Source organism: Myripristis murdjan, chromosome 9 (assembly GCF_902150065.1).
Source record: "Myripristis murdjan chromosome 9, fMyrMur1.1, whole genome shotgun sequence".
Classification (NCBI taxonomy): domain Eukaryota; kingdom Metazoa; phylum Chordata; class Actinopteri; order Holocentriformes; family Holocentridae; genus Myripristis; species Myripristis murdjan.
Genome location: NC_043988.1, coordinates 9,779,633 through 9,803,306, shown reverse-complemented (window position 1 = coordinate 9,803,306; position 23,674 = coordinate 9,779,633). Strand labels below are relative to the sequence as shown.

Here is a 23,674-nt window from a genome sequence, read left to right as displayed (position 1 = left end):
GACGGGCAAATGTGATAATAATAATCTTAATGGTTGCAAACGGAGGAGAATGAGTTCTTTCGACAGTGAGATTATTCCAGGATGCTGTTTTTATTCTAGGCACAAATGAACTCCAGGCGTGCGAGCTGAAACAAGAGTTTACTGAATAATACAGTTGTATTGAGTTCACAGTAGCAATCCACTTTGAACAAGCCATCGTTTTGTATCAGAAAAAACAGAATACAGGCAATTTTTCTTCATAATAACAGCCCTCATTTGGGGGAATATCAAGTTCATAAGCGACAGTCTGCCTTAGAAAAGCTAATGTGGAGGGTGGGAAAGGAGAAGATGGGAGATAAGGAAAGCAAATGTTGGAATGCAGGGCATACAAAAATCACATTAGCAAATATATAAATAAATTGATTGTCATATCTGCCATGTCTACCATATTACAACTAAGGCAGTAGGAATGTTTACTTCTCATAAATAAATATTCTGCAGGCCTTCCTATAAAATAAAGACGCTCCAGCAGCTGTACCTGACTGTCTGACTGGGAATGCGACAGCAGCCGGGTGGCCCGCTGGTAACCGAGGCTATCTGAGAGATAACAGATCTGATCTCCATTACACTGAAAAAGCTTCCCTGTTATGGGGAAAGACGCTGAACTCCTCCACTGAGCCACAAACGGCTGTACAATGTGTATTTTTATGTTTCCTGGACCTGTAAAGGCAATCCCCTAACAGATTCCTAATTTAACTTTAGGTAATATGGCAATTAGGTACTCCAAAATTCCAAATTTCCACGTTCATAATAAGCTTGGCATCGCTAAATCTCACACCTCTGAGCCAATTTTTAATGGCACCAAATTCTCAAGATAAACAAAAATGTAAACTTCGTCAAACAGGAGCATCTAGCATAATAGGTATTTGCTCTTTATATTTTCAAAGGTAAAATGATTATTAGTATTCTGTAAGGGTAGGGCCATTATATCACTAGCAGGTAAATATTACCCATATAAATGTTGGAATGGCTGTAACAATGTATCCTCAACTGCAAGGACATTTAAAGTATGCAAATTATATTAGAACCAAAAAGTCTGAGTTGAACCCCACTGGCAGTAGCACCAAACAAAAGCATCACAAATTTTGTATCAAGTGCCCATGGCCACAATTAAAACAGTATTCTAATAGGAAAGAAAGCTTCCTGTACAAGCAACATTACACTGTGGCATGTCCACCGGTGGTTTTAGAAAGACTCAGTGTTTCCGTCACTGGCATGACCTAGAAATGTAACATCTGTGCTACATTGCGGCTGTGGTGTCAAGCTGACATATTAAGAACCTGCCATATAAATACAAAACATTGATAAAAGCAATATCAAAACACGGTACATTCAGGTACTGTAGATTACACTACAACGAGCTGATTGCATAAAAATGTGTGACCGAGGTCCTGTACAGTATCTCAAAATATAAAAACTTCATTTTTTTTTTTCACATTTCACAACAAGTGGATGCAGGACATGCGACAGATTGCTTGTTATCTATGTAACATCAGTCAAGTCTGATTATGCTTTAAAAATCACTCAGCCCTCTCTTTGGACAAGTAACATCATTTGTCCTCGTTGTTAAAGTTGGTGGCACTTTAAGAATACCGAGAAGTTTCAAAATGGCAGAATTCCTTCAGACTTTAGAGCAGGAAATGTACTAAAGCGCTGGCAGAGGCTGCCTCCTGTGATTACTTTCCTTCCAATCAAGACAATCAAGCAAACACCTCAAGGTCACTGGTGTGGGTACAGGATGCTCGCCTCCGTCAGGCCCCAGTCTGGATCTCCATGCTGGGCCTAGGGCGAGTTTGGTCTAAGGATTCAGGGGAATGACACTGGTGCCCTCCTCCTTTTCCCTGCGCTGGAAGGTGGCGTGAGCCTCTTCCAGATCCACAATCACCCTTAAGAGCCGAGCAGCGACACCCCGGCTGGGATTCGTGACCTGGACACTGCACTGTGCCCCGTCTGCAAGACAGGAAGAGCAAAATGTTATTAAATCCACAAAGGCTGCAATGACTCTTTCTTTCTTTCTTTCATTCATTCATTCATTCATTCATTTCAGTGTGTCATGCCAAAATATCCTGCCCACATGAAGGTTTGTTCTATGACAAGTGAAACATTTAAACACACACTTTAACTTTGTATACCAACAGAATCCATACGCATGACAAGAAATGCTCAATAATAAAAGCCCCTTTCACCACCTTCTCTCTTGAATTGCTGAATATTTGCACTTCTCTTCAGCCTTAGCAGCTGGAGCCTCACCTGGATGAATGGCAGAGTTGAGTTTTTTTTCTTCCTCAACGGTTTTGTCATCATCGGGCACGTCCAGATATTTTTTCCTACAGTATGGATCGATAGCATTAATCACATGATCACTGGGCAGTCCCTGAAAGCTGTTTAATCTTTGTATAGTGTGACAGCTACACATTTGAGGTGTAATGTCAAGAGCCAGGCAGCAGCAGAGCAGCAGCAGAGCGGCAGAGCATGACGGTGTTGCAACATAGACCTCTAGTGTCCAGTGAGGGAATTGCACCAAGACTCAGCATGTTTACTACATCGCTCTCCTCTCCACTGACCTGAGTTTGTCTCTGCCCTGCAGGAGCTGTTTGTAAATGGTCTGAGTCTCTACGTCAGGGTCCAGCGGGTCACTCCAGTCGCCCAGCGTCACAGCAGAGTGCGTTCTACTGCAGCCTGAAACTGAGCACCAAAGCTTTATTGAATAGTGCTGCTCTGCATCTGCAGCTGAACACAGCTACCAGTAGAATAGCTGGTCACTGACTGTGCATGGCCACAAGGTGTTTGAAGCCAGCAGCAAGTCAGTCTTCACAAGTTTTATTGCAGCAAAATTGGATTGTCAAGCGAAAATGTTCATCGATTCTTGGAGATACAATATCGATTTTTGGCGTCCATGTATCAATACAATACTGACACATAAAATATTGCAATACTATGTTGTATCGATTTTTCCCCACCCCATCAATCCCTCTGTTCTGACATCCAAGCAAGGTTGCTTCACATAAATAGCACAAGGAAGAATTGCAAGGTCCTTTGTATTTTGCTAAACTAATTTCAGTTCTTTCAGGTCTTTCAAGTTATGTCGCATGTATTAAAAGTAGAATTACCAACACGGTCTGCCTGCAGGCAGCAGGACCATTTCCCACCACGATGAGCTCCAGGGTGGAAAGAGGGCAGCATGCGCTCATTGTAGATGCTGGCTTTCCTGATGGCTGACAGCCACTGGTTCAGCTCATTCACATTCTACATAGAAACACAAATATAGTATATAGCAAACATGAAATATGGCCATCCCTTAAAGTCAGACTGAAATCAAAGCAAACTTTCATCATAAATGTCATGCAAAACATTTTCAAAAAGGCTTTTATTGAAACTGTAAATTTAATGTAACACTGTAACACTTGAAATCAGCAAATAACATTTCAGTGGGAGTAAATGGAAAGATAAATTGCTGTCATCTTTACATGAATATGTATACTTAAAGTGAACAGTCCTTATTGAGTTAAGTGGCTCTGAGTGCCACTTAACTTAATTTTGGTGTTATATAAGCCACTTGCACATGTTTAATACCAAAAATAAAATCCTCATAAAATACTTTTCATATGAGACTAATGGTAATCTAATTTCAGGCAAATAATAAATCATGAAACAAATGTTAAAATAGTAAGCGACTAGTGTAAGAGGAAAGCGTCAGAGGGAGGAAAAAATAAGTCTGTGTGTATGTCTGTACCAAGATAGGAAAAAGCAGATGTACAGCAGGATGAGCGAGGTCAGGGACGGATGACAATCTGGTGTCAGTTGCAGTACCTTGCACTGGATGTACATGGTGTGCAGCTGCCCATCGTTGTCCTGGGTGATGACCTGCATTACGTTCTGCTGCTGAAAGGCATTTTCATCCACCCTCTCCACTGCGCACACACACTGAATTGGGATTGAAGAGCGCACCTGCAACAATTCAGCCACAAACCACACAACCAATTAATATAAGTACACGCTGACCGGTAATGACAGAGCATTCTACTGCCTTAGGCAATTAGACCAAGCTTAGGGTAAAGTGAAATAAAGCTGGCATATTTATCACGCTAGTTGTCCACAGCAAATTAATGGACGAGTCTCATTCTCTGATGCTGAACGATTCAGCAAAGAACAGGTTTCGGGAACAGTGAGAGACAAGGAGCAATCCAAGATGTAAGCAGCATGGCAGAAAAAGACCACTTTAAAGTGTAAATTAGCCACTTCCAAGAGGATCTCACGTCACTGAGACTGGAGTGCTTGAACATGGAGGAAGGGGCCCAGGATATTGTCTGCGATCTGATTTGCAATGTTACCATGAATATCCACAGCCTTCAATTAACCCTCGCCTTTATTCCAGTCACACAAAGCAGAGACGGGCTCAAAGAGAGAGCTTTTTTCTGGGTAGAGAGAGAGTCTGCCTCTCTCTCTCTTTCTCTCTCTCTATCTCTCTCTCTCTCTCTCTCTCTCTCTCTGGTTGTTGAATGAGAGGAGATCATTACTGCAAGGTTGGGCATCACATGGTAATAACACTAATGATGTTCTCCCAAGGAGGGAAACACAAATAAATTAAAGCAAGCTGAGGATGATTAAAATGTTTCCTCTTTTTATGAGGCAAGCTGATAAATGCCCTTCGGAGAGTACACACAGCACCTAATTCATCATCAGAAGGCATATCACCTTCTAATAATGGATGAGTCACTTTCACGTGACTTTGGTGTGAAGTTTACTCATTCAGTTTTGGCTCATGCAAGAGAGAGAGAAGAAATTAGTCTTTACCTAGCAGGCAGTTACTTTACTGTTTCATCCACCAGGAGAGACAGTACATGGATTCAAGAAAACGCATTCAACATTTAACTAGCAAAATATGAAATTTAAAAAGGAGACTTGAAACAAGGGGTGGTTACCAGCCAAAAGTGGCGGCTGGCGGAGTAGACAACCTTTTGCATTTGCCAGTGTTAAATGCCCACCTTGTTAATGAGGTACTAAACACTCACTTGGCCAGGGGTCCTACCTGCCAGTCAGGAGTCTTGGCATAGGAGAGGCTCTCGCTGGTCAGCCAGAAATAGCGTTTCTTAAAGGCAAAGCGAGAGAGAAGTTGGGGTCCCTCTGCCTTGTGTTTCTGGAGGTAACCCTCCTTTACTATGACTGAAGGCAGGAACACAGCCCTGTGGGGCACCTTGGACACTGCAGGACAGAGGGGAAAGAGTGTCATAGAGGGGGTGTAAATAAAAACATTAACAGTATTTATCATAGGAGAGTAAAGTCAAGTTCATCAGTACAGACACAAGGTGGAGCTGTAGCAGTGCTACTGTGAGGACAAACAAACACAATATATTTTATTGTTAAATTGCAATGCAATTTCAGCAGTTGTGGCGCTTCATTTTGTGCCTAAACCTTCTTCCTTCATCATGTGAAGGACGCCTTTAAAGGGGCATAACATGCATCCATTTCTGCACAACAAATCCACCTGAAGAGCATTAAATGTCAAACTGGCCTTTAAGAGTAAACCGTAGGTGTGATGGCAGATGGAGGCTGGAACATGATATGTCAAAGAGGGAAGATGTTTCACGACAACAGACTCACTGACACGTGACAGAAGTGAAAGAAGCCAAGGCATGCTGGGTAACCAGTGTGGCGTGTACAAGCACCCGTGGCTACTCACTCCAACACCCTGCCAGCCCTTCACCCATGTCATCTCTTTTATAAGCTTCCAGCTCGTTATAAATACTTCATCACTAGGCTAATTGTATCGCATTGTATGACTTTATCCAAGTATTCACTGGGAGCTGCTACACCAGCAGTGGGCCAGCAGCTGATCGGCCGCACAGCCTGCCGATGAACATTTTAGTGTGTCACCACTATGACTCTTACCACTGTCATGGTCGATGTCGATCAGCTTATCTAGGAAGTCTTTGACAGAGGCCACGCTGCAAAGGATGATGGGATGGAGAGGTGTCATCCACTGCTCCTTGCCGTGCCCCAGCTGCAGGCCCAAGTTCCCGACACTTTGTAATGCCTGGCAACCACAAAAGCACAACCACTTTTACACAGCACTCATACCCTTGGCACATAAACTCTCCACTGAAGTAGCTATTAGAATTCCTCACCTGATAGTAACTGACAGAATGATTATGTTTTGTGTTTGAACTCAGTATGTGAGTACCAGTCGACTGTCTGCCTTTCTGTCTCAAAGTCTGAGATCAAAAGGGTCCCTCAGGCCAGGCATGCTGTGAGGCCTTTTGTCCAGCCCACACCTGGCCCAGGGCAAGCAGGAAGTCCTTCCCTAGACCCTCTCTGATGCTCAGCTTTGAACCGCAGCCTGGTCGCTGCACACACTCACGTAAAAATAGACCAGTAACAGTCTCTGCAGAAGACCCATAGCAACTGACTTCAGCACCACGGACAGCAACTTCAGGAGCAACTCAAGGGAAAAGAATAAGGAGTTTTTTGTTTTGATTTGCGTGTGTGTGTGTGTGTGTGTGTGTGTGTGTGTGTTTCAATGGTGTTGGTTGCTTCTTGGTTGCAGGGAGGGTCATGTTCCTGATTGTTTGGGATGAATAAATTACAGACACTCGAGGTGGCAACTGCTGTGTCAAAAGGTTTTTAGTAATGAGCACCCAAAAATTAGGCAGAGGGGAAGACTGTTGGCTGGAGTTTCTGTGTATGCCCACTGGTAAGCCATTAGCCTGGCTCACGGCAACCGCATGTGACAGCAAAAAGCTGTCATTACTAGTTTGGACAGGCTCCATTCATTTGGCAGTATTCGCTCAGAATTTGAGCATTGTTTCACATTGGTTCTCGTGTTTGAATTTGCAACACCCCTTGCCTGCCAATCAAATGAATATGAATTGACCCTCGACCTGCCACGCCATCAGCTACGATCATGATCATGATTCTTTAGTTTCAAATTGGTGATCTCCAGCCTGCGTCAGACGTCATCCCTCATTATCTGTGTAGTCAGCCAACAAGCTGAGAATGGCCTCACCAGACTCCACAGAGACAGTCTCTAGAATCTGGTGTTAGCAGTCTGGGATGCCATGATATATATATAGCAACCAAAAATAAGCTGACAAGTATATGTAAAGGAATTTTGTGTTAAAATGGAAAAAAGTACTTTTTGGCATTTGTTGTTACATGGGTGGATGTTATGATCCGCAAAAATATTGTCTGTCACTCCATATGGAAGCACTACAGCCTGTAAACATAATACTATCTCTGTACATTATGTTGTGGTCATGCATCCTATTCATTTGCATTACAACAGCAAATGAGACTTGATGCCAGGTGGCACACAGCACGCAGCCTTCAGGTCCACTGCATCTGCGTCTTTACTGTTCATGTTTCTCTGAGCTGATTTGTGATGTGCGGATACAAAATACATCACCCATGGCAGTGTGTGTGTGTGTGCGTGTGTGTTATGCACCATACCTTGGCCAGCAGTAACAATGTCCTGCTTGTGCGTGTATCTGCATACTGGTCCCTCAGATGGAACAGTTTAGGTGTGAGGATAGCAGGTGCAAAGAAACGAAGAAAAAAGAATCCACTGATGGCAAGATACTTCACATCCTGTAAAATGGCAGCGGATAAGACAGAAGTACATGGTTGAAAAGAAAAAAAAAACCTTTGCCTAGTATCGCCTTATTATTTACAAATACCCTAGGGACATACGAATATTTATAACATGTGCTGTTTTGGCTGTGTCTTTGACTACTACACGTCTTACTCTGCCAACAAATATTGTGACGTTGATACACAGACTGCAACACTGAAAACCAGTGTAAATACAGAACCAAAATTAAAGTTTGAGAATCAACATTTGCAGCCATCCTTTGTTGCTACCTGCCTTTTTATTTTATTTTATTTTTTTATCCTAAATATCTTTCTGATTTCAGTTCAGAACAGCTGCCAGAGCCGTTTTAATATGAAATTGAATTGAATATATATATATATATTTTTTTTTCACCATGTTATAATATATTGTGAATAATTTGTGCTGGATTTAGCCACATTGGTAACACTTTACAATAAGAGTAGAACAATTAACTTTAGTTAGTTAATGCCATAATGGTTAATTAACTGTTAGTTAAGGATTATTATGGCATTTACTAATGTTAATAATATCTACAATAAACCTTAAATAACATATAAATTAATACCTTAACAGCATCAGTACATGATTCTTAGACACATTAGTTAACGGTTAGTTAACTGTTACTTAATGTTTATTACCTGTTACTTAATGTTTATTACGGCATTAACTAATTGTTGTACTCTTACTGTAAAGTGTTACCGCCACATTCTGCATCTTCCACATCTTGGCATTTCTGGAATGTCAGCCAGGAATTATTTTTGCTTATTATCGCTTAGTCTGCCGTTACACGCTGAAACAGAAATACCTGGCTTCCATTTTCTTCCTTCATTGAGTTTGTCTTTTTATAAACCAGCAATGAACTGACCTCATTCTCAGGTTCAGCGAATTGCTCCTCCACCCTCTTGTGCAGCTGTTTGAAGGCCAATCTCATGACAGGAGGGCACTGATCGACTGAGTTGATGATCGACTCGATGATGCTGGACAGGTAGTCCTGCAGCATCTCCACGCTGCTGTCCCGCACCTCAGCCTCTGACACCGCACCTTTAAACGAGATCCGCCTTCAGAGACAAACACAGAAAGAAAAAAGCTGAATTCTGTGTTTGGATTAACACAAATTATTGCCCTTTGACAATTTAACCATGATGACTAGGGGTGTAAAACCGAATCGTAAAACAACAAACTGTTCAATACACAATACACCCTGCAAAGTTTTCACCAGTGATGGTTGGACCTCCAGAGCAACTAAGAGTTACCTTTATCATGTGTGTTCATTATATTTTGAACTGGGAGATGATACGTGTGGTGTTATAAATACAACATCCACTATATGAGAGCCATACAACCACACACCTAGCTGATAAATTAATGAATGTACTGAAACTGAAAGTATATTCATGTTTACTTCAAAAAGTCTGAGTAGACCTTTTCCTTTGAAAGAATATTTGTTGATTTCATACTGTTATCCCAAATCTCTGAATGAAATAAATGATAACTTTGCAAATAAGACAAAATACAGTGTTTTTTTCTCCTTACATACAAAACAAATCAAACTTGAAATCAAACTTGAAATCAAACCTGAAATCGTGACCCAAAACCATGACCATAGATTTAATGAACCGCTACACCCCTAATACTGACCAAACACCAAAAACCAAAACCACCAAGCATTTTTGAACATTATCACGTCTCTGTTCCTGATTATGGGAACATATAGGGAGGGAGCACAGACGACAGATCAGGCGTTGGCAGGCACATTTACTGTAGTCGTGGTGGATGTTAGACCCTGGATCTCCCTCCATGTCAGAGATAGACATCTCAGGGGACTCCTGGCAGTTGCCAAGCAACAGCCTTCCCCCCTTTTTACATTCCTTTTTCATTTCCTCACATTGATGTCTTCCTCTCAAGGCAGAGGTGTAAAGGAAGTGGGCAGTCTTCTGTGACAGCCTTCCATTTGACCATTTGAACACAGAGCATGAACCGTACGTGAATGAATGTGCCAACCTACAACCTAAAATTCCCACTTCTCATTTGTGGTGAAAGATGAGCCCCTGTCAAACAGTTTGTAGGTCAGGACATGATCTATTTAAAGGACATTATTTACATTTTTTTTTTTTTTTTTTACCTGGTGCGGTTCAGGTCGATCTTACATGGGTCCAGTTCAATGTATTTCCTTTCATCAAAGATGCGGTTGATGATGGGCTTTAGCACATCATGCAGATAAAGCATGCCGACAGCCTGCCAGAAAAACAATAAGATATGTATAACACCTGACTGTAAGACCATAGATCAAACTCCCAGGGTGGATTATTTTCTAAGCTGCTTGCTATATAAAGAGTGACTGGGGTATGATGTGGTGGGATCATAAGACATCTGACTAACTCACCACCCTGCCCAGATTAACAGAGAAGGGATGTTTTCAGGAAGAAAATAGTGAAGTTCGAACGAGAATGTGAAAATAATGAACATGTCACACAACCACAATAGAGAGAGAACAACCAATTACTTGCAGTATCTGATAAAATGAAATGATAGCTACACCAACGCACCTTCATAAACTGTTCCATGGCTTTGGAGGCAAGGGAGTTGGAGCGAAATAGCGTGTTTGGATCAGCTATTAAAGAAAGAACAGAGATGAGATTGAAACAGCTTGGCGGGTAATAGTAAATAATGATGTATAATTCAAACAACAGATTCAAAAGTAATGGGGAAGCAGTAGCTTAGAGGTTAAAGAAGTAGGCATGTGACTGGGAGGTTGCCAGTTTGAATCCCCAGACCAGCTGGGAGAAAGTGAGTGGGGACGGTGAATGAATAACTCTGTCTCATCCATCAACAACTAATGTCAGGACGAACTCCACCAGCTTCAACTGGGCTGCTGCCAGATAAGAGTGTGTGCATCTGTGTGAAAGTGAAACGGGGTGCTGCTGGAAAAGAGCAAGCAGTTGACTTTCCCAGGATAAATATAAAGGTTAATATCAAAAAATAACCAAACAGCAGTGTCTCTCCTTTTGATGCCTGTCAAGTCCTGATCTGCTTTAGAAATTGGGAGCTGAATATTACAACAGAGGGCAGGATGACCTTCACTGACTCAGCCTTGCTGCCTGCCACATTACCTAAATCCTTCGAGGTGGAGGCACTGATATATCCATGGTGACGGGTCTTGGTTGCCAAGTGAACTGCTTTGCTTATACAGTAGATACAATGTATCACAAATACATTTCTCATTCGCTGTTTCTCCTCGCTCCTTCCTTTGTGCCCCACTTAAATGTCTGACTGCTCCCGGCATCTATTCCTGATCTTATGATCAACCGGCTACTGTTTGGATCGTGAGGAGTTGCTATGGAAACTTAGGCACTATGCTTATTATCTCAAACCCAAAGACCATGGCGCAACTCTGTGTGAATAACCATGAGGATGTAGTGTGGAGGCTAAAACATGACTAAGAACCAACACACAGAAGGCTTGAAATGACTGTTGATTGAGTGAATAATTGGCAATAGGGCTAGTAAATATAGTGCTGGTAGGCTTGGGCAGCCCACACACAGACCGCGGCTGCGTCGCTCAGGGACCTTCATGTCAAGTCAGAGTTAAATACCAGCAACCCTTCGAGGGTCTCTGGAGTGTGGAGGAATAACAGCCAGAAAGCAGATTGGGTCTCTCCTGCTCTGACTAATTCAGCTACTGACTTCACAGAGATAAATGTGGGTCTTGCGCACATAGCACATTGTGTGATAACAGCTTTATGTAAAAAAAAAAAAAAAAAAAAGTTTAGAGCTGAGATAGTGGCATTCATGACACAAATGTTACAGTAGCACTTTATCTGAAACTGTTGGTTTGCAATCTCACCAGTATGCCTGACAAAATATAAAAAGAAGCAATTAAATTTTCTAAATGTATGCATAACTGCTGAGCTGCAGCTCTTTGTTGACACATGAAAATAAAGGCATCTGAACCACAAGCTGAAGTGCACAAAATGCTTGGGAACTTGTGCACAGGAATACTTCTCCAGTGGATTTAAAAAAAAAAAAAAAAAATCCCAAGGTCTCATTATCCAGCTGAACAATTTCAAGTAAATTCACTTGAGCTTGTGAATCCTGCAGCTCTAGCAGACAAGATTCTGATGGATTATGTAGCTGTTATTTATTTATTTATTTTTTTACTCAATATGTGGTTCCTTCAGCCTTACTGGTGTGGTTAACCTCCCGGGTGTTGAGGTAGTCCAGCAAGGGCACCACCAAGCCCTGGCCCAGGTATATCTTCACCAAGGTCATTGCTACGTCCTGCCGGCTCTCGACTGTGGTCACTTCCTCCAGCATGGTCAACGGGCTGCTGTCCTCCACCTGGAGAAGTGAGGGGGAAACGGTGCAAAGAGTTTGTTTGTAATCTCTAGTAAATAAACCTGATGGGAGAGTTGTGCAGCAAATCTCAGCAACCGTTGCGCAATAAAGCTGATTTCCATGGAGAATGAAGAGGAGCTGTGATGCTGACCTCTGTAGGGGAGATGACTGACTCCACCAGCAGGTCAATGAGGGGCTGATAGTAAATGGAGGGCAGGATACGATCCTCCACCAAACGCACCTTCAGACGCAACGCTCCCAATTTGCCGCTGCCCGGGGAGGAAAACAGAGCAGAATTTCAGAAAAAGGAGTATTTTCTTTCATTACAACTTAATCTGAGATATCACATGGGCAGCCCCATTAACAATGAAGCAGAAAAGATGGAGGAAATTGGCTGTGACAGTTTCTGGGACAGCTTCTCACAAAAAGGTGGACTCTCAGGATAAGCATCTCCCTTCAGGAGTGTTTCTGTGAGCCGACTGCAGCCAACTGCACTTTATTTACTCTGTCACTTTTATTTTTGGACAATTACACCACAGATTGTGTCTTCTTTGCGTATTTGTGAAAGAGGTGTGATGACTGATGAACATGTCAGTGGCAGAGTGTGATGATCTGCTTATTAACCAGCTGCCTTGATTAGATTGTTTACAGCATTACATCTGCAATGAGAAAAACAAACAAACCAAAAAATAAAACTTGTGGTCTTTGTGGGTGAAAGCAAGTGACTGGAAAAAAATGGAAGCACTGCTGGTTATGTTAATAGTAATATTGCAACACCCCATGTCTGATGTATAATTCCTGATTCAAAGCTGTAAAATAGAAATGGGCTCTGGGGTAAAAGCAGAAGTCTTAGGCCCTAGTTCACTGCCAAGAATACATTTCTAGGCTGTATATAATTATGTACATGAAAAATAACCTTGGTTCTTGGAATATGTATTTGAATGTCTAACAGACTATAACAAAAGTGTGAATTTCTAAATTCAGAATTATTACTTTTTAAAACTAATTCTCAACATTTTGCCCTGAATGCTGTGTTCCCCGAATACAGACAGAGGAATAATGTCCATACAGCTGGTGTATCAGTTAACAAAAATGCTTAATCTAATCAGCACATGTTCAGTAAATAATACCTGAGATGGTGTTTTTCAACAACGCACAACAACAGTGCATTCAATTAATAACCTCTGGAGGCTACTAGCTCATAAACACCATTTCAGATATTACTAACTGAGCATGTACTGTTAGATTATTAATTTTATTAATGTAGCTGATGAATAGACATTCCTCTTGTTTTGTTGAGGGAACAAAAATTGCACTGAGGCAGTGGAGGGCTTTGTGAACACAGGGTCCTGGGAACACAGATGTCCTCAAAGACTGGTACATGATTGCAATGTGACACACTGATGAAGTCTAGAGAACTGATGAAGCTAATCTGGTACATGCAATAAGACTGGGGCTAACTTGGTAAATGTCTGGTGCAGTATGTCCAGTGACATTTTCTGAGCACATTTTTAAAGAGCCCTCACAGGCACAAGAACTGCCAAAGCTTTGTGGGTGCAGTTCTTTCTCAAACCACCAGTTGCAACAGATAGTCCCACAGGGGCTTTCTATCACGATGACATTTTCTGTCTTTCACCGCTGTCCAGCCACAACAGGTCCCTTCCCAGTTTCTGTTCCCCAGTCTATTCTCAGTGTCGTGTTCCTCTCTATAACCACCCCCTAAGAGAAGCTCTGACTCACTCACTAATGAACCTCAGAGATTAGTTTCAAGTTGACGCTACGCTTTCACACTTAGCTCAGCCTGCATTGTTCTAAAATTATCTCCACAGACAGATGCTAAGAGAGACCGCGCCATGTACCTGCAAATGCTGAGATAACCTGCAGGAACTGAAACTTGCAGAGAAAGAAATGCTTTCTTTCAAAAACCAATGCTTTCCTTTGGCTTTGAGTCTTACACGACTCTAAACAACAGTCAACAAGAAGCTCCCCTTGTCTCAGTCATGTGTGCGTACACAGCACAAACAAGCACACCCATAATCCTCACCCAGCATCATCTCCATTGTTTCCCAAGGGTAGCAAACGAAACCAGCCCTCTAACTGAGGTGTCTTGCGCAGGCAAGCAAAAGATATTTCCACCTGTGGAAGGACACAGCAAACAAACCTGTGGTGTAAAACAATAACGATCACTTATGGAGCAATTTTTGTGTGGAAAATGCACAAAAATGGTGCACAATCTCTACCCTGTCCACTCAAAATGACAAGAAATCTAAGATATTTGTAACACTTGTGAGCTATACACTCTCTCAAGTGGACTGTGATGATTTTTACCTTTCCCAGGAAGTCATTCTTGCCCACCATATCCCAGTCCCAGACCTCCAGAGTGACAGTTCCCTCCTCACTCAGCTCCTCTGAGTCCAGCTCCAGCTCCAGAGTCTCTCCCCAGTGTGGGAAGCGAGTCCTCTTGATAATCTGAAACCCACCATTTAAGATGCTGCTTCTTTATTGTGGTATGAAGGCAGCAGCATAAGACTATAACTACATCTGTGCAGTACTTTTCTCAGATAACACAGAAATAACAAAATAAAAAGGAAAAGACAATTATATTAGCAAAACCATCAGTTATAATGGAAGGACTTGAACTTCTGGTGCCATTCATTTCAGTACATACATGCACAAAGAGCTCACCGAAGTCTCTGCACTGTGGTTGTTGAAAATAACTCTGGCAAATGGATCGGAGGTCCCGGAGATGTCTCTTGGAGCCAAGTCTCTGTGGCATCATCAGACCCAAACACATCACTGATCAATACACTCAACAAGTCCACATTGCCTGCTCCGCAAACTGAATTAGTTTGTGAGGACCAGCGAATGGGAAAGAAAAACCACCACTTTGCACTTGACCTCATTCTTTCAAACTTAATTCATATTCACCCGAGCATGTTTGAATAACACAGCAACAAGCTCAGACTGACATGCTCATTAGTACCCAGGCAGAAAGAGGGAGGATGTAGCCTGGGACCCACAGATGGGGCAGTGAGTGGTGTGACAGGGGTGCTGTGACTGAGGAAGTGAAGGAGCACTGAGAGAGCAGGCCTGCGGGGTGACAGTGACAAAATCCGAGCACAGAAATAGAGATGATGCTGCCAGGCTCCACTGAAAGCAGCTCAGCTACAGAGATTTAACTCATGACTGATGACAAGTTGGAGAATAAATCTTAGTAGGGCAGTAAATCATCTAAAGAAAACTGTTGGAGGCCAGTAAGTCCCCTAAACAAAACACTTGCAAGCTGCATTCACAAACGCTTTTAAAATGCAAGAACGACCACACGTTAAAACAAACCATACTGCACGCTGTCCTGACCAAGTACTGATCTGACACATGCTTTTAAAAGTGTGAAAAACATAAGCTTGAATCACTTCATTGCAGTCATGGGACAAATAGGTTGGCAATAACATCAATTTATCTCAAAATCAAACTTCAAAACATTCCTGGTTCTCTTTTTACACTGTAAGAATTCTCCATTTTAAGTCATTTAGTGTCATATTCAGTGTCTAAGTCTTGTTTTTTCTTAAAACAAGTGAAAAAATCTGCCTGTGGGATGAGTTAATCCCACTTATTTCCTGTGCATTGTCACTTGTTTCAGGGTGCTGTGAAGGGATCAAGTATAAAAACGTTGAAACAAAGCAGAAAAAAAAAAAACAGATCAGCCCACAAGCATCATGAAAATGAGACTTGATTCAAGAGAATTATAGAAAGGAAGTTGATAAGCACTGGAAACAAATGGGATTACCTCATTCCAGTGTCTGATTTTTCACTTGTTTTATGAAAAACAACATTTTAGCACTGAATATGAGACTGGGGGACTTAAGATGGAAATTTATTGCACTGATTGTGTCTTTTGAGAATATCTTCTTTTCAAAATTACTTTGAAGCATATCTTATTTAAGTCAATATTAACATCACAGTGCATTTACCCCAGCTGAAATTCAAAGGAAAAAGAGAAAAGGGGGAAAATGCTATTGCTTCTCGTCCCATCCCCCTCTTTGTAATACTGAGCTACATCTGCTCTCCTGTAACTCTAATTCCTTTGCACTAAAGACTGTTGATCGATTACGTACAGCATCCTCTGCTCCATGTCAATCCTCACATACATGCCATATGTCATTGATGGGAAAAAAAATATCTTTGATGAGAGCTGGATTGTAAGTTTCCCTGCAGGCTGTCAGGCTGTTCAGCCTGCTCAACAAGGGGGTTGGAGATATGTTATCTGTGCATTTAAGTCATTTATTTATCAAGAGAAGCTTTGCAAAACATACTGAATATGTTCTTTTTCCACTCTGTCCCTCCCTTCACATCTGAGACCAATCCAGAGTACTTCTCTTTACTTTCCCGGCTGTTTTTTTCTCAGTCAATCCAGACGTTCAGGTCACAAGTTCATTTCTCTCTAACCTTTAGGGCCACCGTTGCCCTCTGAGTATATTTCTGTCGCTATGTTGCCTCTTGAAATAGGCTCACATTTCTCTTATTTCCTCGGGTGCAGCTGCAGATTTTAACGCTTGTGGGAAACTGTTACCTGGCTTCTATGACTTGACATCGCAGGCTGATCCTCTCTGCGTCTTCCAGCAGCTCAAGACTCAGGTGGATCTCGCCCTGAACTTCTTCATCTGGGTCCACTCGTGTCAGGTTCAGCCAATTATCTATCCCTGCCCATACCAGACAGATATTATTTATACAAAATGATGAGCCTGTCAACTACAAGGTAGCATCTAGGAGGACAAACACAGACACTTAATACTGTTTCAGGGACACTGAGGAGAGTGATTAGTTTAACTTGAGTTGAATAAGGTCAATCAAATACACTTGTCTGGCTGGAATAAATGATATTATGTATGTAAATGAGTGAACGCTTGTAAATGAGCTCATTTTGTGTAACTTCTTCTGCTGGCAAGTGCATGACTTGTGTTTGAGACGAGATGAAGACTGAGGGTGAGAGTTATTGTGTGGCCCTTTGTAGCAAAAATAACACACGTAACCTTGGTTTTCCAGTAGGCACATTACATTTCATAGATTTGAGACACTATACCTTTCAGGCATATCAAAATACAATGCATTTGTTTTTTGTTTGTTTGTTTTTTTTGTTTTTTTCATAAATGTCAGAAATGTGCAAGGGTACAACTTCAAGGCCAGACTGTGAGAAGACTCCTGCGAGGGAGTTAACTGACTCAATAGCAACATCTTGCAATGAATCACAGGAGCGAAGGCCATGCCAGGTTGCTGCCAAGAGAGACATCAGTATGCAGCAAACAACAGTAAACACTTTGAAAAATCTAATTAAACTACAATACCAACGGGGCATATTTTCAATGGCACATGTCTAGACAAGACATCACAGAAATCTGCTGGAATCCGGAGAACACTGAGCTAAATATTTTAAGACAAATTCCTTAGATTTAAAAAAATAGCCATGTGGGCTTCGAATTGGTTGATGCCACTTGATAAAAAATGTTTTGGTTTCTCTCCTCATTCTACAGTAGGGGAGACTGGGGTAAGATGAGCCATTTTTCATATTTAGGATCACTACATCAAGGCAATCATAGTTTTGTCACTAACTAATATATGTGCATATATTTCAGGATGTTGTGCATCTCTTCAAACAAACAGAATGAGTGTAAACATAACTGTTTCCATAATATAGCATGTCCAAAAAAAGTGGTCTCGTGGCACAACTTACCCCGTGTATGGGGTAAGTTGAGCATAGGGGCGGGGTAAGTTGAGCCGTATCCCTACTCGCCCCCCACCTTCCTCCCCACCTCCATCCCACCCCTCCCTCACCTTCTCCCTCCCTAAATCACAGTCACTTCTTCACATTCATGTGTATTTTTATTTATTAAACACAATTCAACAGGTACTATAAACAGCTGTTTTAACATGCCTTAAAGTGCACTTGGGAAGAGAACATTAACAGCTGTGTTTTTGGAAAGAAAACACTAGAACACTAGCTTCTTGGTGTCCTCGCTGACAGTAAGGTCAGTTATGAACATATGAATGTAACACATTTGGTGGCCGCGGCCACTATTGGCCACTACATAGCTCCGCCCCTGGCTTTCACTCAATATTCCACCTGTCGAGGTTGCAGGGGAATACAAATTGCTCAGACCTCCTTGCTGTACCACCAACTCTGTGAAGTTTGGGGAGTTTTAGATATTTAATATTTAACCCTCGTAAATGCTTAAGGGGTCAAAACGGCCCGAGCTGGTGGCTCAACTTACCCCTGGCCAAATGGCTCAACTTACCCCAGAGCTACCATTTTGACTTTTTTAGTCCCCACAGCTAAAATGGTGCACTTTTATGCTAGGTTTATGACCTCATGTTGTAGCTCAGAGATACCACAATTGATGTATAAAACAAATTTAAAATGATCTATTTTGGTTTTAACACAATTCTTATGAAACTTACGATAGACTAAATTCACTTTCAAGAGTAAAAAATGTTTTTTTGGAAATAAATGTCTAACCACTTCACCCATGTGGTTCTTACCTTCACAGACTCCATGAAATAATGCCTTCCTCCTAAATATTTGGTCACATGATCAATATTTTTTACCGTTTCCTAGCAACAGGGGGTGGCTCAACTTACCCTTTGGCTCAACTTACCCCAGTCTCCCCTACTGTGGGCTTCCACACAAAATTAAAGAACTGCACAAGGAGTTAGCTCAAAATTTATGCAGGCAAGAGGCAGGAGAGGCATCATGGTACAGCAATAACACTGCCAAGCAGAATGAGAGTCTATGAAAAATGTGGTCGGTAAATAAGAGTAAATCAAATGGCATTAAATGTGTGAGAGTACATTAAAAATATTCCCAGAGGGTCAGCCTAAAAATGGGAATGGCTGCTTTCACTTGGTCATGGGAATTCATTCATTTTTGTTTAACCTCTGAACTTTGGTCATGCACCCACCCATCCACCCACACACACCCACACACACACACACACACACACACACACAAGCAGCTTTGTTCTCATGTACCTTTAGCTTGAGATCCAATGGTTTCTTTGCTCAGAGATATCTTGCCGATGACATCATCATGGCTGTAGCAAAAGATAAAAAGAGAGATTATCAAACAGAAACTATTGACAAGAGCTGCAAAGGTATTTGTTCCTGCTGCAGCTTCACACGGTGAATTTGAAGACAGATTGCTATGGCTACTGCTGGTCATGAGAAGAGGAGAAGACAGTCTTAATCACTCAGTCTGGGCTGCCATCTGCCTTATGATGTTTGTTTATTTGTGGATAGGGCATAGAGGGATTTTTTTTTCCAAAACATTCAAACTGTACATGATGTTTTAACCCAATATATCACTTCATGAGCCAAGTTAACTAAACACCCCTGACTTACAAAATTATCAATCAGTCACAAAGCTCCATATAAGACAAGAGTAAAAGCCGAATACAGAGGTTTGTGTGACAATATTACCCGATAGTGTCCTCGTCCATGACATAAAACGAGAGTGAATGGAATCCCATTGGGAGGTGCAGTGTGTACTCTTCACCCCAGAAAGGACTGAGGTTCTTCCATACTGTGGCGGTCCTGAAAAGGAAAGGTTTACATGGAAGCAACATTAGTACAACCCAGTAAAGTAATACCATGGGTAGGAAATTGTTGTTACTTATGGCAGCAGTAACCTATTACCATCATGTGAACATTACATTTCCCTCAGTCACATAATTCGAAAACCTGCACAATTTCATCTTTTTGGTGAGGAATGTGCAAAGCCTATTCTAAATGCCTAATGAAAAGTTTCATTTGAATTTCTGCCACGCATCTCTGTGCCAAGCTGAAAACGCTCTGCTTTTCTGCTCTCCATGAACTTTCAACAGGGTCAACCAGCCACATCATCCATGAAAAACACGCTCAGGGAGCCAGTAACACCATAAGTACAGAATAATTAGCCTCTGCAGTGAGTCATCGCTCCAGTTTGCCTTTTGATTTCAGCTGTAACAATGGACTCTGGATGTATTCCCATATTCTCGATAAAGACCGTGATAAAGACTTATTAATGGGTTGCTGTGGTGGAGTGCCACTTCAAATCGTGCACACCTGCTATGTGGGGGAAAAGTGACAATTGCCTTCACTGGAGCAGTTTAGAGAAAGCACCCGTGTGTGCAGTCATTTCATACAAACTACAGAAACACCTGAGAATTGGCAAAATCCCCTCTGATCGGGTTCCCAGCGCTCTCCCTGCCAACAACGGGAGCTCCCTGCAATAATTGATGCATCCTCGCCATGGTTACCTGCGGGTGTTTTAAATGCCAGACCAGTATCAGGTTCTGTGTGCTGGAGGGGGGCCACGCAGTCCGCACCACCATCCTGATCACACACACTCCAGCCGGGCTTACATGTGCAGAATAGCGGGGGCGTACACACTTAGTTTTATAACTTCATTATATGCAAACTTGAGACAAAGGTAGGCTATTCTGCAGATGGAGCCTTACTGACAACAGGGGAGCTGGAGGAGGCTAATTATCCAAATAAGATATCTCCATCGCGGACCATCTTCTTTGCGTGTGCAATATGGAGCCATGTGTTTGTAATAGTAAAACTAACCTGGCCACAATTTCGTTGTCAACCTTGACAATGCAGTATGGATCACTGGTCCCGGAGCTGGAGAGGTCAAGAGAAAAATGACAATGTGAGACATAACACCTTTAAGTGGTATATCAGATAATTCGCCACATTAGAAGCTTACTTTTCGGTTTTCGGTTTATATCTGAATAGCCTGACTTGCCATTTCACTCCCCTCTAATTCCTTCAATAATAAAATCTAGGTTTCAATCTCGGCTGAACTTTTTTTCTTATTTATCTCCGATCAGTGGCAACAATCTTCATCCATTGTCTGTTCGGCAGTAGCCTAAATATATCGAAGACTTCACAGAAACCAGAGGTAGAAATTACTTACACGTCTTTGGCTGGGAGGTTCCTGCCCTCGACAATTCGAAAATAAAGAGATGTGTTTTTGGCCATTTTAATCAAGGGATGTATTAATCCAAATCCTCCTATGTACCCATGCACGCTCCTTGAAATAGTGCGCTTCCCCTCCGCAAGAGAGTTTTCTTCATTTCATGGCACCTTCAGTGCGTGACGGCGCACAGCCCACCAGTCTGTGCGCAATACTGGCGCCTGTCCAGTCCAGTCCAATAGGTTACAGAGTGAGGACAAGTGTGCTTCTAGTTGTAGCAGTGTAGATTTTATTCTGTGTCGGGCTTCCACGGGGACAAATAGATAGATCCCAAAATCCCATTTTGAAGAAAGAAATTGAGAAAAACGAATACTAGATCTACATCATTAGAGGAAACGTGTTGCCAGATCTGCCTCCACTCTTGCATAACACCGTAATTCAAACCCTCCTTGCTCCGTCCTTAATTGCTGTAATTGGCCTTTGTAGATTTCTTACTGATGTTATTCAGTTCAGTGACAGCGGCGCTTTCCTGGCAGTGCGCGCCATCTGGTGGAAATTTTGATTCACTGCATCATGATGAACTTCAGTAGTCTCTAGCATCTTGAGATTTACGCTTGCGCTGTTGCGCTTTAGCTCTAAATAAATACGAGAGTATAAATAGAATATTTTGAATGTCTGAGTGTTGCTCACACCTTAAAGATAAATGTGCGCCAAACGAATCTCGTTTGGTTGGGCGCGGGTGGGATTACAGGCAGGCGTTAAGACAGACAGCCTTGCGGGGTCCTTTCGTCGCTGAAGCGTCTTCGTAGGATGGAGAGTGGAGGATACTTTTGTTTACAGCTAATAAACAAATACAATGAGTGTATTTCTTTCCAGTTGGTGTAACATGTAAACCCATGACAGATATTAGAAAACTGGCAGGTGGAACAATAAGGTCTCGGACTTGCTAACCAAGGCTGGTTAAAACGCTCGCTGAGTCTCATTGTGTTGTTGACTAAAGTTAGAGCGAACATCAGTCATTTGGTGCGTGTTTATCGTCTGTTTAGGCAAAGAGATGGCTGTTTATCCCGGAGCCGTCGACGGACTGAGTGATTCCACCAAACAACAGGAGAGACACTATTATTTACTGTCTGAACTACAAACCCTCGTCAAAGATTTGCCAAGGTAACAGCACAGTAGGATCCAGACCAGCCTTTAGTGAAAGAAGGCAGTGGAGTGACAGCATGAAAATGTCAACTACCAAAGTGAACACCACGAAATATCTAATATGCCCTACATTACATGTGTTTGTGTCTGCTGTGTGGTCAGCTCCTTTCAGCAGCGCCTGTCCTACAACACACTGAGTGACCTGGCCTTGGCTCTCATAGACGGGACAGTGTACGAGATCGTGCAGGGGCTCCTGGACATCCAGCACCTCACAGAGAGGAATCTGTACAACCAGAGGCAGAAGCTGCACTGTGAACATCAAGGTTTGTCCTCTGGCCCACAGAAAACAAGTTATGCTGTGTGAGAGGTCGTGTGCCGTAGTGCTGATCTGGTTTTGCTGCTGTTTTGATTGATGTTTCCTGACTTGTCTTTTTCGTGCACAGCTCTGAAACAAGAGTTGGCGCGGAAGCACAAAGAGGCGTTGCAGTCCTGCAAGTCTCACAACCTCGCTCTTCTCAAAACAAATCAGCAAGGGGAGGTAGAGGTAAGACAATGAGAAATTGATTTATTCCATGTTGAAACCACAAGCTGCATACTGAACAAATGGAAATACATTATGTAGTATTTATACATAGTGTTAACTATAAGCACAAATGACCAGGAGAAGTATTGTGCTAACCAAAATAGAGAACGTATGCTGTGATTAAGAGTGTTTACCATTCAGAGCCCTTTGTCACCCTTAACCTGACCAGAGCACAGAGATGTGTCTTTGCCCAGCTGAGATGTGGTATCTTGCCTCTGGTGGTAGAAACCAGACATTTCCATTCACTTCCACAGGAGGATAGAGAGGGTCACCTGTGTGACCTGGGAGAGGTGGAAAATGAAACAACATCACAATCTTAAAGGTTTTTCTTAAAAGTGTCTGCAGAATACCCCGATTTGTTTTCTGTTAAATCCACAGCATGTGCCTTAGATGTGCCTAAGTTATGTTTTAGAGCTGTTATGTCTGATAGGCAGGCTTGTGCTCATGGTTTGGATGTTGTTTGGCACATATGGTGGTGGATTATAATAGTTATAAATAAATAAGAAATAATAAATTATTTTCTTACTATGGTGCTTTTTGGTCCTCAGGCTCTGGAAATTCGTGTGCGAGATGAGCAAAGAATGATGGATAAGAAGATTGTGGCAGAAATGGACCAAAAGGTGATAGACCAACAGAACACCCTGGAGAAGGCTGGAGTCCCTGGGTTTTACATCACCACTAATCCTCAGGTTCTCCTCCATACACACCTACTTGGAAAAAAAAAAAAAAAAAGCATTGTAAATGTGTATGCTGTGATATCGGTAGATGTCCAGTAGGTGGCGATGGATGGAATAACTGGAAATGTCTGTGTTTCTTTGCAGGAGCTGACAATGCAGATGAACCTACTTGAGCTGATCCTCAAGCTTCAGCAAAAGGAGTCACAGTCAGGAAGCATATGAGAAGGAGACCTAACTGTGCCAACAGCAAAAAAAAAAAAAATCTACATCATATAATGGCCACAGAATAAGCTCTTACTCCATTAACTGTGAGATTCTCCTGCCTGTTGTGTG

At 42.1% G+C, this 23,674-nt stretch overlaps 2 protein-coding genes across 3 annotated transcripts; one reads left to right on the top strand and one right to left on the bottom strand.

Moving 5' to 3' along the window:
• Positions 1-1,837: 1,837 nt before the first annotated feature.
• rasal1 (RAS protein activator like 1) lies at positions 1,838-21,000 on the bottom strand. The gene is made up of 21 exons (XM_030060726.1): positions 20,936-21,000; positions 20,584-20,640; positions 19,453-19,566; positions 19,006-19,067; positions 16,553-16,682; positions 14,668-14,749; positions 14,311-14,451; positions 14,027-14,118; positions 12,134-12,251; positions 11,832-11,985; positions 10,195-10,259; positions 9,771-9,883; positions 8,514-8,706; positions 7,486-7,623; positions 5,929-6,073; positions 5,069-5,241; positions 3,850-3,987; positions 3,150-3,285; positions 2,604-2,724; positions 2,290-2,366; positions 1,838-1,989 (listed from the first exon to the last, which is right to left on the bottom strand). Exons 1-21 carry the CDS (start codon positions 20,998-21,000, stop codon positions 1,838-1,840), a joined length of 2,466 nt encoding a protein of 821 aa, XP_029916586.1.
• Positions 21,001-21,709: 709 nt separating this feature from the next.
• On the top strand, positions 21,710-23,661 carry dgcr6 (DiGeorge syndrome critical region gene 6). Of its 2 annotated transcripts, XM_030060733.1 has the most exons (6): positions 21,710-21,869; positions 21,982-22,099; positions 22,244-22,404; positions 22,525-22,625; positions 23,213-23,353; positions 23,486-23,661. In XM_030060733.1, the coding sequence occupies exons 2-6, from the start codon at positions 21,990-21,992 to the stop codon at positions 23,561-23,563; spliced, it is 591 nt and encodes a 196-aa protein (XP_029916593.1). In that variant the 5' UTR covers positions 21,710-21,869; positions 21,982-21,989; the 3' UTR covers positions 23,564-23,661. The 2 variants fall into 2 exon arrangements, with proteins under 2 accessions (XP_029916593.1, XP_029916592.1); XM_030060732.1 differs by having other exon boundaries at positions 21,711-22,099.
• Positions 23,662-23,674: the final 13 nt, after the last annotated feature.

What these genes read in the sequence shown, in the direction of transcription:
- rasal1 (XM_030060726.1), bottom strand. Translation starts at nt 21,000, where the DNA reads ATGGCCAAAAACACATCTCTTTATTTTCGAATTGTCGAGGGCAGGAAC. An exon ending in CATTGGATCTCAAGCTAAAG is followed by an intron (nt 16,683 to 19,005) that starts GTACATGAGAAC and finishes TGGTATGGGCAG; the next exon opens with GGATAGATAATTGGCTGAAC. An exon ending in CCTGCAGGCAGACCGTGTTG is followed by an intron (nt 2,725 to 3,149) that starts GTAATTCTACTT and finishes TTTGGTGCTCAG; the next exon opens with TTTCAGGCTGCAGTAGAACG.
- dgcr6 (XM_030060733.1), top strand. Translation starts at nt 21,990, where the DNA reads ATGGCTGTTTATCCCGGAGCCGTCGACGGACTGAGTGATTCCACCAAA. An exon ending in CTCGTCAAAGATTTGCCAAG is followed by an intron (nt 22,100 to 22,243) that starts GTAACAGCACAG and finishes CTGTGTGGTCAG; the next exon opens with CTCCTTTCAGCAGCGCCTGT. An exon ending in ACATCACCACTAATCCTCAG is followed by an intron (nt 23,354 to 23,485) that starts GTTCTCCTCCAT and finishes GTTTCTTTGCAG; the next exon opens with GAGCTGACAATGCAGATGAA.